We start from the raw sequence: 12,631 nt of genomic DNA on the forward strand, positions 1-12,631 counted from the left end.
TTTGTGTCTGTGTCAATAGTTGCTCAGATGGACCAATGGCTATGTGCTTGTTGGTTCATATATACTAGATGAACTGTTGTGCCATTGTCGCAAACATGAACTACAGCTAGGAAGCTAAGCAAGCTATGGGTGACACGTACAACAAATTCGTTTTTAGAATTATTTCCAAAGGGCATTATCAAGAAATGCAACCCAAACGGTAGATCAACCATTTGTTGGAGCCTTTTTTCAGAATCATCTGCAAAATATGATGCTGCTGACACGACGTATCTATAATTTTTGATTGTTTCATGCTATATTTAAATAATTTTCTGGGGTAGTGATATGTCTTCGACATATCTATAATTTTTAATTATTTTATGCTATATTTATATCATTTGTACAAAGTTTTGGCATCGATTATATCATTTTTCTTTGTACTAAACAATTAAGCAAGTGACAAATGTCAGTTCCTGTTTTCTAGTGTTTTTGGTTTTTTAGGTGAAAAATTTTAGAACGAAAAGACTCCCGTAGATGGTGGCCAGGAGGGCCACCAGATGGCCACGCGGCAGGCTCACACGGGGGCGCGTAGGGCCTTCGTAAGCCGGTTGGGGCTCTACTTGAGCTCAAGAAAACTATAATAATAATAATAATAATAATAATAATAATAATAATAATCCCTTCAAATTTTAGCCTGATCGGAGCTACATGTCCAACAAAATGAAGAATAATGTCTTGGTCAATCTCATGAGTGGGAGTGGAATTTATGCAGGATGAATATATCATCATCAAGAGTTCAAGACTGAGCGTGCGACAACATGCAACCGAGTGTTCTGGTGGGCACATATATTCGTACAATAACACACACTGGTTCACAATAAAATAAAGAATACCCCATGGCTAAAAAATCACTTACAAGAACCAAAACTATCGAGGGTATGTCGCGGATAACAACACCTCTTCTTCTTGGCTATAACATCTGCTTGCTTCGCTTCCCTTTAGTCGTTTTCTAGTTGATGGATAATTTGTCGCCGTGTGTTTCTTCTCATCTCTTTCTTCTATCGAATCACCCATGGCGCTTGGAGAGCTTCCAACGCCATCTCCACTTGCCTCATGGTTGGTCACTCCTCTGCTCTCAGTTTCACACATGACACTGCTAGAGTAGCTACTTCTTCAACTTTAATACCTCCCTCCTCTACAACCTGTGGATCTAGTACTTTGGAGAGATTGCCTTCTGCAAGTAGTCTACAAAATTCCATGACAAGCCCATTTCCTTCGATGGATCTATACAAACATGGCTTCCTCCTAGTAAGCAATTCAACAAGAAGGACACCAAAACTATAAACATCACTACTTTCCGTTAGGTTTCCAGTATAATAATACATAGGGTCTAAGTACCCTATAGTTCCTTGCACCGCGGTTGTTGTTCCAGTTTGATCCACGGGAACGTACCTTGACGCTCCAAAATCTGACACTGTCACTGTCAATGCATCGTCAAGTAGTATGTTGGAAGGCTTAATATCTCTGTGTATTACAGGGATTGAAACAGCCGAGTGAAGGTAAGCCAGAGCTTTGCCTATTTCACTTGTGATCCTTAATCTCTCTTTCCAAGGTAGTGATCTTGGTTCTTCCGTGTGAAGATGGTCACTGAGTGTTCCATTGGAAATGAACTCATAGGCCAATAAAGGGACTTCCGTCTCGAGGCAACAACCACGAAGCTTTACAATATTTCTATGGTTGATCTGTGAGAGTATAGCAACCTCATTTATGAACCCGTCGATTTCTCTCCTGACAACAATATTTGACTTTTTGATGGCCACCACATGCAGGTCCGACAAGATCCCTTTGTAGACAGTGCCATGCCCTCCACCGCCGAGCCTACGAGCTTGATCGAAATTGTTGGTAGCCTTCTCTAGATCCTCTAAAGAGACGAGCATCCTCTCTGCGATGTCTGCCCTATGAGATACCAACTGCTTCAATAGTTGTCCTCGGTTTTGACTAAAGAACTTTTGTCTCAACGCCTTTGCCTTGCGTCGCTTAAAACCACGGGTTACTAGCAGCACACCAAGAACCAAAAGTAGAAAAAATAGGCCACTGGCAACCGAGAGACCAATGATTAAACCTGAAAATTAAGCAATAAACAAACACATATACTGTCACTATCTTTGGCCAAGCATTTAGATGGAATGGCAGGGCCCCAAAAAATAATTATTACATCGTTTGCATGCACTAGCTAGTTGTAATCCATAGGCTGAGGATCGTCATACCTTTGTTTGTATCTGCGGACTGGACGCAGCCACCGGGTATCATAGAATTGCCATGGGTTCCTTTTGGGCACCGGCACCGAAACGATCCCGGCAGTTCCTCACAGTCGCTGAAGCAGCCATGTTTTTCTTTCTGATCGCACTCCTTGATATCTGCATGTACACAATCTAATTCATCATCTCTTGTTTAAGACTAATAAGTTACGTAAAAGTAGAATCATGTTTACAGAACAACGACATGTGTACATGTGATATAAAGTTGAAAACTCACCTTGGCATCCATCGGTGAGGTAAGGGTTGCCCTCGTAGCCCTCGTTGCGCACTTGCACGAATAGGTGCCTCTGTGTCCCAAATATCGGCCATGCATCTGTGCATTTGCTGTCGGTGCTCTTGCAGATGCTCTGCGCTGGGTCGTCCGGGCATGCTGATCCCAAAGAATGATGCACAGCTGCGTCGTGCGCCACTGCCCAGTCGACAATCACTGGGACCCTGAGCTGAGCAGCCTTCCGCCGCCAGACATCACTGTCGTGGCCGTAGGTAAATTCTAGAACCACGCCCAGGTTGTGCTCTAACCAACCCACCTCGGCGATAAGCAGTACATTATTCACCTTCCTGTTCTTGGGCAGGCTGTAGTTGAGCCGGTTGAGCTCCACGCCGATGGACACGCTGTAAGTGAAAATAGACGACTGGCAGCAGCCTATACTTGAGCAGGGGGGAAATATCCTGTGATACCAAGTATCACATGATACCATGATACCAAGTTTGAAAACTCTAATTTTTGTGGTTCAAAAAATTTCGAAAAAAATCACGAGTATTCATAAGACACATGTCTACCAACCCTAAAGAATTCAGATCCAAAATCAAAACACACACTGAGAAATAAAAAAAAAACAAATTCTGCATGAATAGTGCCACAAAAGACAAAAGCAAAGTTGGCACTATTCACATGAAGATTTGTCTTTTTTGTTTCTCCATGTATATTTCGAATTTGAATTTGATTTTTTTAGGGATGGTAGACAGATGTCTTTTGAACATCCATAATTTTTTTTTGAAATTTTTTGAAGCACAAATTTTGAGTTTTTAGATGTGGTATCATGGTATCATGTGATGCTTGGTATCACAGGATATCTTCCCCTTGAGCAGGTGTTGGAGTTGGTCCCCCCGACATACGAGGTAAACCCACCGCCATCATCGGTGGGGCAGAAAGAGGCGCAGCTGCTGACAACGCTACCGTTTCGCAGCAGTGTCGCCTGCACGTTACAGCCCACCAGGATGAACTCGCTGTACCACGGCTTCAGGAAATACAACATCCTACCGGCGGGGTCACCCAGGCTCCACCGGCCGGAGCCGCCGCTCATGTTGATGGCTTGGAGCCCGTGGCTGATGATCCGCATCGTGGTGTTCTTCAGGGAGATGTCGACGACCTCGAACGTGCTGGTTCCTCCATCGCCCAGGAGCAGCCGCGGGGGCTTGCTTCCGTGGTCGCAGGTGAGCCTGAACCCCGGCAAGTAGCAGCTGGCCGGACCGATGCCGAACGGGTACGGCACGCTCACGTTGCCGCAGCTGGTCTCGCAGCCCGGCTGCCCTATCTTCATCGGCGGATCCCCTGCGGCCACCGCTGGCGCCGAGATCAGCAGCACCAGGGCCGCTGTTGCAATGTTTACACAGCAGGTTAGCATCGGTTACGGCTGAACGTGCGGTAGATTGTCTTGTCGCCACCGCCTATTAATTGCTAAACTGATTATACGTTTGCTATATAGTACTCCATCTGTCCGAAAAAACTTGTCCCTCAAATGGATGTATATAGCATCAAGTTAGTGCTAGATACATCCATTTGAGATACAAGCTTGGGGCGGACGTGGCTAATCTGCACCCGGGCTCATATGCTCTCGGGTGAACAGTAAAATCAAAACTAAATAAAAAAAATTCCAAAAATTTCAATTTTTTTTTGAGAAAAACATTGACAAAAGTTCTAAGTGCCTGCAAAAATTCGTCATGAAATCACATTCCTAGAAGGCGTGGCAAAAAAAACAAAAACAGTACTCTGAAAAAGCTACTTTCAAACGCATTTTGAAGCACTGAATTTGTTTTTTTTGCCACGCCTTACAAGAATGTGATTTCATGATGAATTTTTGCAGGCACTTAGAACTTTCTCAATGTTTCTCTCAAAAAAAAATTGGAATTTTTTGAATTTTTTTCGATTTTACTGTTCATGCGGGAGCATATGAGCTCGGGCTCAAAAGATGACTTTCGGCTTGGGGCAAGTTTTTTCGGACAGGGGGAGTAGTACTAGTACTGGTAGTACTACGTGCTAGCGTGGAAACTTCAAGCCGCGCGAGGCCTTCTTTGAAATAAAATACTCCATCCATATTGTAAGTGATCCAAGCAATGTTTCAATGAACGATAATCTATCTATCTATCTAGTTGTACTATACTTCAGTCAAAGTCAGCAACTGAGTTTACCTATCTAGTTGTACCACCTGCAGCGAGCGCTGGCTAATGCAACGGATACACAACTGGTTAGCATCAGGTACGGCATGACGGACATGTATTACCTTGTCGCCAGAGTTAGCTGATTTCAGTTTTGCTATATATTGTAGTACACGGCGTGGTACTATCACTTGACAACGTCAAAGCATCGTTGGCGCGTGAGAGTGAACAAGAACTCTACTATACTTCAGTCAAAGTCAACTGTTGAGTTTGCCAAATGGCAGTTGATTACTCGGGGCGTTCTGTCATTTTTATAGTCCTTCGCTTTCAGACTACCCACAGTGAAAGTAACATAGGTAGTAACATCATATATATCTAGGTTAAATAGATGATGTGGCATGCAATAAATGAAGAAAAAGATGAAAGTGATAACATAGCTAGTTACTACTAGTATGAATAACATCACACATATCAAGGCAAGATGCGTCTATAGCCTAATAAATGAAGTGCTCCATGTTACCATACATATGTTATTCCCCACTATAGAGGTAGTAACATAGACTAATAACATGGGCATGTTACTAGTGTATGTTACTACCCATTGTGGCTAGTCTCATTACATCAGTGTGGATTACCCAAAGATATCAAATTAAATGAAGTACCTCTAAGATTTTATGCTATTTAACACGCAATCGTTTGACTTGGGATCTCGAGACCAGCTTTTAGTCCCTTCCTGCAAGTTTAATCGTGGTCCAGTCCAGCTGCCCCTTTTCTATCCATGTTTCAAACAATCAAATTCTGTAAGCAATGAATAAAGGTTGAGTTTGAATAGAAAAACCTTTTCAAGTTTGATATCAAATACCTGTGTGCATCGCTTGATAAAAAGGCCGGGGACAATCCTCCTTTCCAAAAAAATATAAGCCAAATACTTATTATCTGGCTTTAGTTTGGAACTGCGAGTGTGGAGAAAATAATAAGAACATATTTGAACTTTATTTTGAAAAAGTTGCAAAAGCAGGAGTTCAATTTAGTTGCCCAAGGTCAATATAGATTTATTTTAGAGATTTTCTTTACTTCCACCTATCCATATTAATTGTCACTGGTTTAGTACAACTTTGTTATAAAGTTATACTAAAACAGCGATGATTAATTTGGATAGGAGGGAGTACTATTTTTGTGCCAATGAACAATTCAACATATCTTTACTTTTTCAGAACAAGCGAAAGATCTGACACAGGTTGTGATTCTGTGTGACGACCACAAACACCCTGCCATTATACACTTGATTATATCCAGCCGCCATTTATAAGTGTAACATTTTCCTCGTTAACTACAACGAAGACTCTTCCACTTTCACTGTAAAATGCTACATGTGCACCCATGGCATGTGAAAGTAATGCATATATATTATATTCTGCATCCCAACTCCTAATGAATTTGCAGGGAATTCCATACTGAATCGACGTGCAGGTCAAGTGAACAATGTGAAAGTGATTAGTCAATACGTGGTACATGTTATTCACAAGGACAGATGATACAAATAAATCCATAGAAACAAAGAAAGGGCTACATTATTATTTAATCATTTTTAAATAAAACTACCGAGGATATCTTGAGGATAGCAAGAACTCTTCTTCCATGCTATATTGTCTGCTTGATTCTTTTATATTTGAAAAACTTGCTGGAATTGGGCCACTCATTGCAGTACCATCCTCCTCAGATATCTCAGCCAACCCACTATCTGAAACATTCCTCCTGGATGCTTGAATACATTCCAGTGTCAATTCCACATGTCTCATTGTTGGACGACCCTCTGCTGTTAATTTTAGGCATGCTAACGCAAGCTTAGCTACTTCTTCTACTTCTTGGCCTCCTCCATCCATGACTTGAGGATCTAGTATCTGTGGCAAATTGCCTTCTGCAAACAAGGTGGTAAAATGTCCAACAAGGCTATCTCCTTCAGAAGACAAATATGAGAATGGCTTCTTTGTAGTTAACAACTCTAGAAGCATGACACCAAAGCTGTAAACATCACTTTTCTCTGTGAGCCTCCCTGTGCTAAGATACATAGGGTCCAAATATCCTCTTGTGCCTTGTACTACGGTTGTTACACCTGTTTTATCCACCGGAACATATCTTGATGCTCCAAAATCTGCTACCTTTGCTGCTAGAGTATCATCCAGAAGTATGTTAGCAGACTTGATATCTCGATGTATAATAGGCATTGATACTGTCATGTGTAGATAGGCTAGTGACTTGGCTGTCTCAGATGCTATTCGCAACCTATCATCCCATGACAATGATTTTGCTTCATGTGTGTGCAAATGACTGTAAAGAGTTCCATTGGATATGAACTCATAGACCAACATTGGTACTTCTGTTTCAAGGCAGCAACCATAAAGTTTTACAACATTTCTATGGTTTATTTGTGATAGGATAGCAACCTCATTGATGAACTCGTCAATCTCCTTCTGAATCACCATCTTTGGTTTCTTGATAGCTACAACATGGAGGTCTGATAAAATCCCTTTGTAGACGGTACCATGTCCACCACCACCAAGCTCGCGAGTTTTGTCAAAATTGTTTGTTGCCTTCTCTAGCTCCTCCAAGGATATAATCATTCTTTCTGCAATATCAGCTCTTTGAGATACCAATTGTTGCAATAGTCGCCCACGATTCTGCTCAAAGAACTTCTTCTTCAACATTTGTTTTCTTTGGTGCTTAAGCTTTTGTGTGAAGGCGAATACAATGAGGATCAAAAGAATAGCTCCTACGCCACTAGCAACTCCTATTCCGATGGTAACACCTGAAACTACACACACACATGGTTTTTGTTTATGACAAAGTTTGAGGCTATCAGATTCATCATGAAATATGTTTTCATATGGTATATACTTTCTCAAAACATGCATTGCCCCACTTTATAGATAAGGTCACACAGCCCGAATGATACAAGCTAGGTTCTAGGAAACCCTCTTACAAAGTTTATCAAAGAAAAGCTAGACTATACAAGGCGAGGTCCGCCAACACTGCACCAGGAGTGCATTGATGCACCTCACACGCTTGAAGCTGAGAGAAAGCACAAGTGGCAGAACACCCAAGAAGCTACCTAGGCACTTGAGCTTGTGACTCCTGTAAGAAAACACTGGACTTCATCGCACCGTCCCCTACCAAACTTTCAACGGAGTGGACCTCTGGATCATGGAGCGCCAATCATGCGTGCGATAAAAAGGGCCTGGGAATTTTCCGACGCGGTCGCATGTATCTGAGAAGAGTTAAAAATGATCACGCACTGCCGAAACAGCGGAAGTTTCTCGAGACTCTCCAAGCCCACTCAAGAACGTCACCGTGACTGGAGGAGACATGTACTCACCAATGACGCCCCCAAGAGGCATACGACCTTGGTAGATGAACCAGGATGACGAACCTAAGGGGGGAAGCGATATCGCAGGCATCGTCGTCGCTAGCACCGAAGCCCGAAGTTTCCACTCACTACCTCCCTCATACCTTGTCGTAGACCCAGGCAAAGCCTATATCCTGAAGAGTGGCCTGCTATGACGACTATGACTTTCCAAATCTAGATCCGAGTTAAGCCACCATCGCTGGCAGTAGCCTCGCTGGAACTACCCGCCGCTGCATCCCTCTGCATCCACATAGCCAAGGGGCCACCCAAACACCACTGCCACATGCCTCTCCAGAGAGCCTCCCACGTAGGGAAGCTTCCAGGGCTGCCGCCTCGACACCCAAGACCTATTGCCCACCGCTTCTCGTTGTCCTTGCACAGTCCACCGGAGAAAGGGCGGGAAGGTGCCACCTTCCTCAACTAAGCCACCTATGAATAACAACTATGGCTGGCTCTATAAGAGAACCAGCTAAACCGACGTACCTCGCCCTATATATCCAACCGGATCGAGGTACACACCAAACACCAGAGAAGGGACGAGAAGGCATATCCTTCCGCATCCCATGTCATCCAGCCACACAACCCATGCAGGCAAAGAAGATGATCCGACCACGTTAGTGACCTATGACCATCCCAGGCAGATCTAGCCGGGGACACACAACAGGAGCTGCCAGCAGCCAACACCTAGTACTAGGAAAACCATAGCGCTGCTGGCAACGACCCTGGTTAGGGCTTCCAGCGACTGAAGGACCAAGGGCCTGCCGACGGCGGCACACCTAGACTCTGGGAGGACTAGGATTCCGGGCTTCCGGCGATGGGGCTGTCTACGGACCACCAGGGGTGAAGACGTCGCAACCACAATGACTGCGACCCCCGAGGTCCATGTCCAAGCACAACCAAAGCCTAGAGAAGGGTGACGCCCTTCAACCGATGGTGAACGCAGGTACGGGGAGGGCACAGGATCCACCTTTGAGGCGTGCCAAGGCACGAGAGGGAGGAAGAAGCACCTGCACCACCATCCGCTGCACGAGGCTTCGCCTTGGCGGTGATGAGAGGGTAAGGAGTGGCGGAGGGGTGGTGGTGGCGGCGATTGGGATGCCGTATGAGTCACTTGGCGCGAGTGGCGCAGGGGCCAAAAGGGGCACTTTTTTTTATGCCTCCTCATATGGTATATAATTGGTATTGTAAATGCTCATATTTTTTCATGCAAGGTCGGTCAAATTTTACAATGTTTGACTTCGGCAAACCGTGTATGCAGCACTCCCTCTGGTCATTTTTAGTTTCCATATAAGTTTTATCTGAAGTCAAAATATCTCTTATTTGACCAAACTTCTAGAAAAAAATATCTACACTGGAAGTACTAAATCAATATCATTAGATTTAGTACACTGGGAAAAAAATATAGTTTCATATTATATATATTTAGTAGTGTGGATGTTGATATTTTTTAATATAAATTTGCTCAAACTTTACAAAAATTTGACTTGACACAAATCTTATATGCGGAGTAAAAAGGACCGGAGGGAGTACATTTATCAACAGGAAGGAGAATTTACATCCTTCAAAGTAGCATATACACATATGCAAAAATCCTATTTCCGCGTACTATTTACCTCTACAAAACTTTTACTACCTGGAACAAAACGTGGAAAACTAGTATAGCGTAAGAATATCACCCCGTACCTGTGGCGGACTTGATGCAACCACCTGGTACAGTGTGGTTGCCATGAGTTCCCCGAGGGCACCAGCAGCGGAACGTTCCCGGCAGGTTGGTGCACTCGCCGAAACAGCCGTATTCTTCTGGCCGCTTGCACTCGTCCACATCTAGACACAAATTTAACTCTAAATTAAGATAAACTGCGGTCGACGACCTTGTACCTCGGCAAGATTGTATCAAATCGAATGCAGCACGTACCGTTGCATCCACCGTCGCCGGCGACGTAGGGGTTGCCGTCGTGACCTGTGTAACAGGAGCAAGAGTAGCCTCTCTCTCGTCCCGGCATGCAGTTGCTGTTCCTGCTCTTGCAGACGTCGCGGTTGACATACGAGGGGCAGTCATCACCGGGAACGGGGCGACGACCCGCCGGCTCCCCGGCAACCTCGACCACCCAGTCCAGTTGAACCGGAACCTCCGTCGCTTCTTCCAGGACCAGCCGCTGCTTATCGTACCACCCCTTCTCCGCCACAAACACGCGCGTCGTCTTCCACATCTCGTCCACCGTGCGGTTCTGCCCGAACCATTTGAGCCGCGCGTCGAAGTTCATGCGCTCGAAGGGCGAGATTATCTCCTCCTGGCAGCAGCCCTTGCCGAAGCTGCACGCCTTGTGGCTGATGGGATACTGCATGCTGTCCGCGGAGTTAGTGCAGATGGAGGCGCAGCCGCTCCGGGTCAGGTTCGTGTGCTGCTCCACCAGCGTCGCCACCACGTTGCAGCCGGTCACCACGAGCTCGTTGGTGTAGGCGGACAGTGTGAAGGGCCCGTCGTCCCTGAGCCCGCCGCCGAAGGCGCCGGTGCCGTTGGCCTCCTCCTCCACTTTGATGTCGCCGCCGCGTAGGACGCGCACCGTGGAATTGTGTGCCCAGATGTGGTCGACGCGGAGGGTGCCGTCGCCGATCAGTAGCGTGTTGTCGACGCAGGTGAGGTTGAAGCCCGGCCAGTAGCAGCCGGGACCGATGCCGAAGGGGTAGGGCACGGCCACCTTGCCACAGCTGCGGGTGCAGTTGTCCGGCGGCGGAGGAGGAACCACCACAGCCGCTGCTGACAGTGACGAGACCGAGATCTGCAACGCCAACGCTAGTAACAGGACCAGCGCTGCAGCTGCTACCGAGATGCTACCTTGCGGCGCCATTAGTTGCCACAAAGTTTGAGAGATTCTTCTTGCTTGCGCTTAGTTGAGGTGAGTTACAACTTAGTACAACTGTTGTAAAAAACGGATGATTAAATACTAGAGTATGCAGCAAAGTGATGTGCCGTGTGCGCGGGCAATTTCTCAGTCAACTATATTATCTTCATCCGCAAGTTCTCCTCCGCATAGACTAAATTATCTTCATCATTGATTATATCATGATCCTAGTTATAAGTTTCAGATTTAATTTGTATGTGCAAATCCTGGGCAACTAGGTCCGCTGTTCCGGAAAAGATCCCCCCGCCCCCGCATCGCTCCGCTTGGGGCGACTCGGGAGGCGACGAAACCCTAGCCGCCAGCCCTCCCTCCCCTCCTCCTTCCCCCCTCGCCGCCGCCTGAGGAGGCCTCCGGCGATCTCCGCGTGGCCACCAAGGACGGCGGCGGCGAGGATCTGGCTGCTCCCGCGCGGAGGGCTTCGGCACCGAGGCGGCGGCCTCGGGTGGTGAGGCGGCGTCGTCTTCTACAGCGAGCGGCGTCGCAGGTGTTGCCCCTGTGTCTCCTCGGCCGCGTGGGCGGCGAGGGACGGCGGGAGCTGTCGCCGGGCGTAGCGGGTGGTCGTCCTCTTGGCTCGCGTCCGGATCTGAAGGTGGACTCCCTCCCCCCCCCCCCCCTGCAGCGCTGCTGCACGCCGGATCTGGTCGTGAGGCCTCAGGTCGAGGGTGTCGGTGATGGTGGACTGCCAGGAGTCGCGAACCTGGACCGGGAGAAATCCTTGGCTGGTTCTCTGGCCACGGCGGCGGCGACACCGGTCGGTGCCGTTCCCCTCCACGGAGGCGTCGTCGAGGTTCGGTTCCTCTCCCTTCCGCCTCTTTCCCGGGAGAAATCCCTTGTCTTGCTTAGACTGGACGGCAACGGCGCGGTGCGTCGCCTCCTTCTTGAAGGTGCCGTCTTGGGCAAGGTGGGAGCGTGCAGTGGGGCATCGTGGTGGCTGCGTCTTCGGCGAGGGAGATGGAACATGGTGCTTTGTTTCTGAATTAGTGCAGCTCGACATTCCTTGTTTTGTTCAGTTGCAGGTCAGCTTCTGCTTGACTGGCGTCATTGCCTTGGGCAGGGAGGGGATAGGGGTCCTCACTAGTAACTGCTCGACGCAATGACACGAACATAGCTGATTTCTGTGGGCCTGAGCTAATTCCAATTGTGGTGCTCCATCTCTTTTCGCTGTATGTTTGTTCAGTGACAGCTCCTTTGTGCAGTTTTTCCTCTTCATGCTTGTATCAGTGAGCCTCGGTGTGGATATCCTCGGTTTCCTTCGTGCAGCGACAGGTCGGGCTGAGTATCCCCCTTGGTGGCCGGAACCGTGTCCGTTCTTTGCTCTAGGGTGAGCAATTCCATGTTCCGGCGGTCCGGCGCCTTTCGAGCCAAGGCGAGGGGCAGGGGTCCCCTCCGGATTTGGAGAACTGCGACATGTTTTCGGTGTCCACCGTCCTGGGTTGATGAGGGCGCGGTCCTTTGTCGTTGGGCACTGGCGCCGTTTGATGTTCCTCTCTGTTCGCTCTTCTGGGTCAAGTGCACTTGGAGGACTCCGTCGACTACAAGCTAGAGCTTATTTTGGTTTTTGTGTAGGGCTTGTAGTCTTTGGTGCTTGTAAGCTGCTAGGCAACACTCTGTATCCGCTGTAGCTTTTCCTTTCTGTTCCGTGTTGGTTGTAT

The 12,631-nt window shown here is 47.2% G+C and overlaps 1 protein-coding gene and 1 pseudogene across 1 annotated transcript; both read right to left on the reverse strand.

Annotated features, from left to right (window-relative positions):
* Positions 1-458: 458 nt before the first annotated feature.
* Positions 459-3,838, reverse strand: LOC109763234 (wall-associated receptor kinase 3-like; annotated as a pseudogene).
* Positions 3,839-6,068: 2,230 nt separating this feature from the next.
* LOC141020592 (wall-associated receptor kinase 5-like) lies at positions 6,069-10,972 on the reverse strand. The gene is made up of 3 exons (XM_073498144.1): positions 9,992-10,972; positions 9,760-9,900; positions 6,069-7,485 (listed from the first exon to the last, which is right to left on the reverse strand). Exons 1-3 carry the CDS (start codon positions 10,923-10,925, stop codon positions 6,272-6,274), a joined length of 2,289 nt encoding a protein of 762 aa, XP_073354245.1. The 5' UTR covers positions 10,926-10,972; the 3' UTR covers positions 6,069-6,271.
* Between the last annotated feature and the right edge of the window lie 1,659 nt (positions 10,973-12,631).

Source organism: Aegilops tauschii, chromosome 5 (assembly GCF_002575655.3).
Source record: "Aegilops tauschii subsp. strangulata cultivar AL8/78 chromosome 5, Aet v6.0, whole genome shotgun sequence".
In the NCBI taxonomy this organism is placed as follows: domain Eukaryota; kingdom Viridiplantae; phylum Streptophyta; class Magnoliopsida; order Poales; family Poaceae; genus Aegilops; species Aegilops tauschii.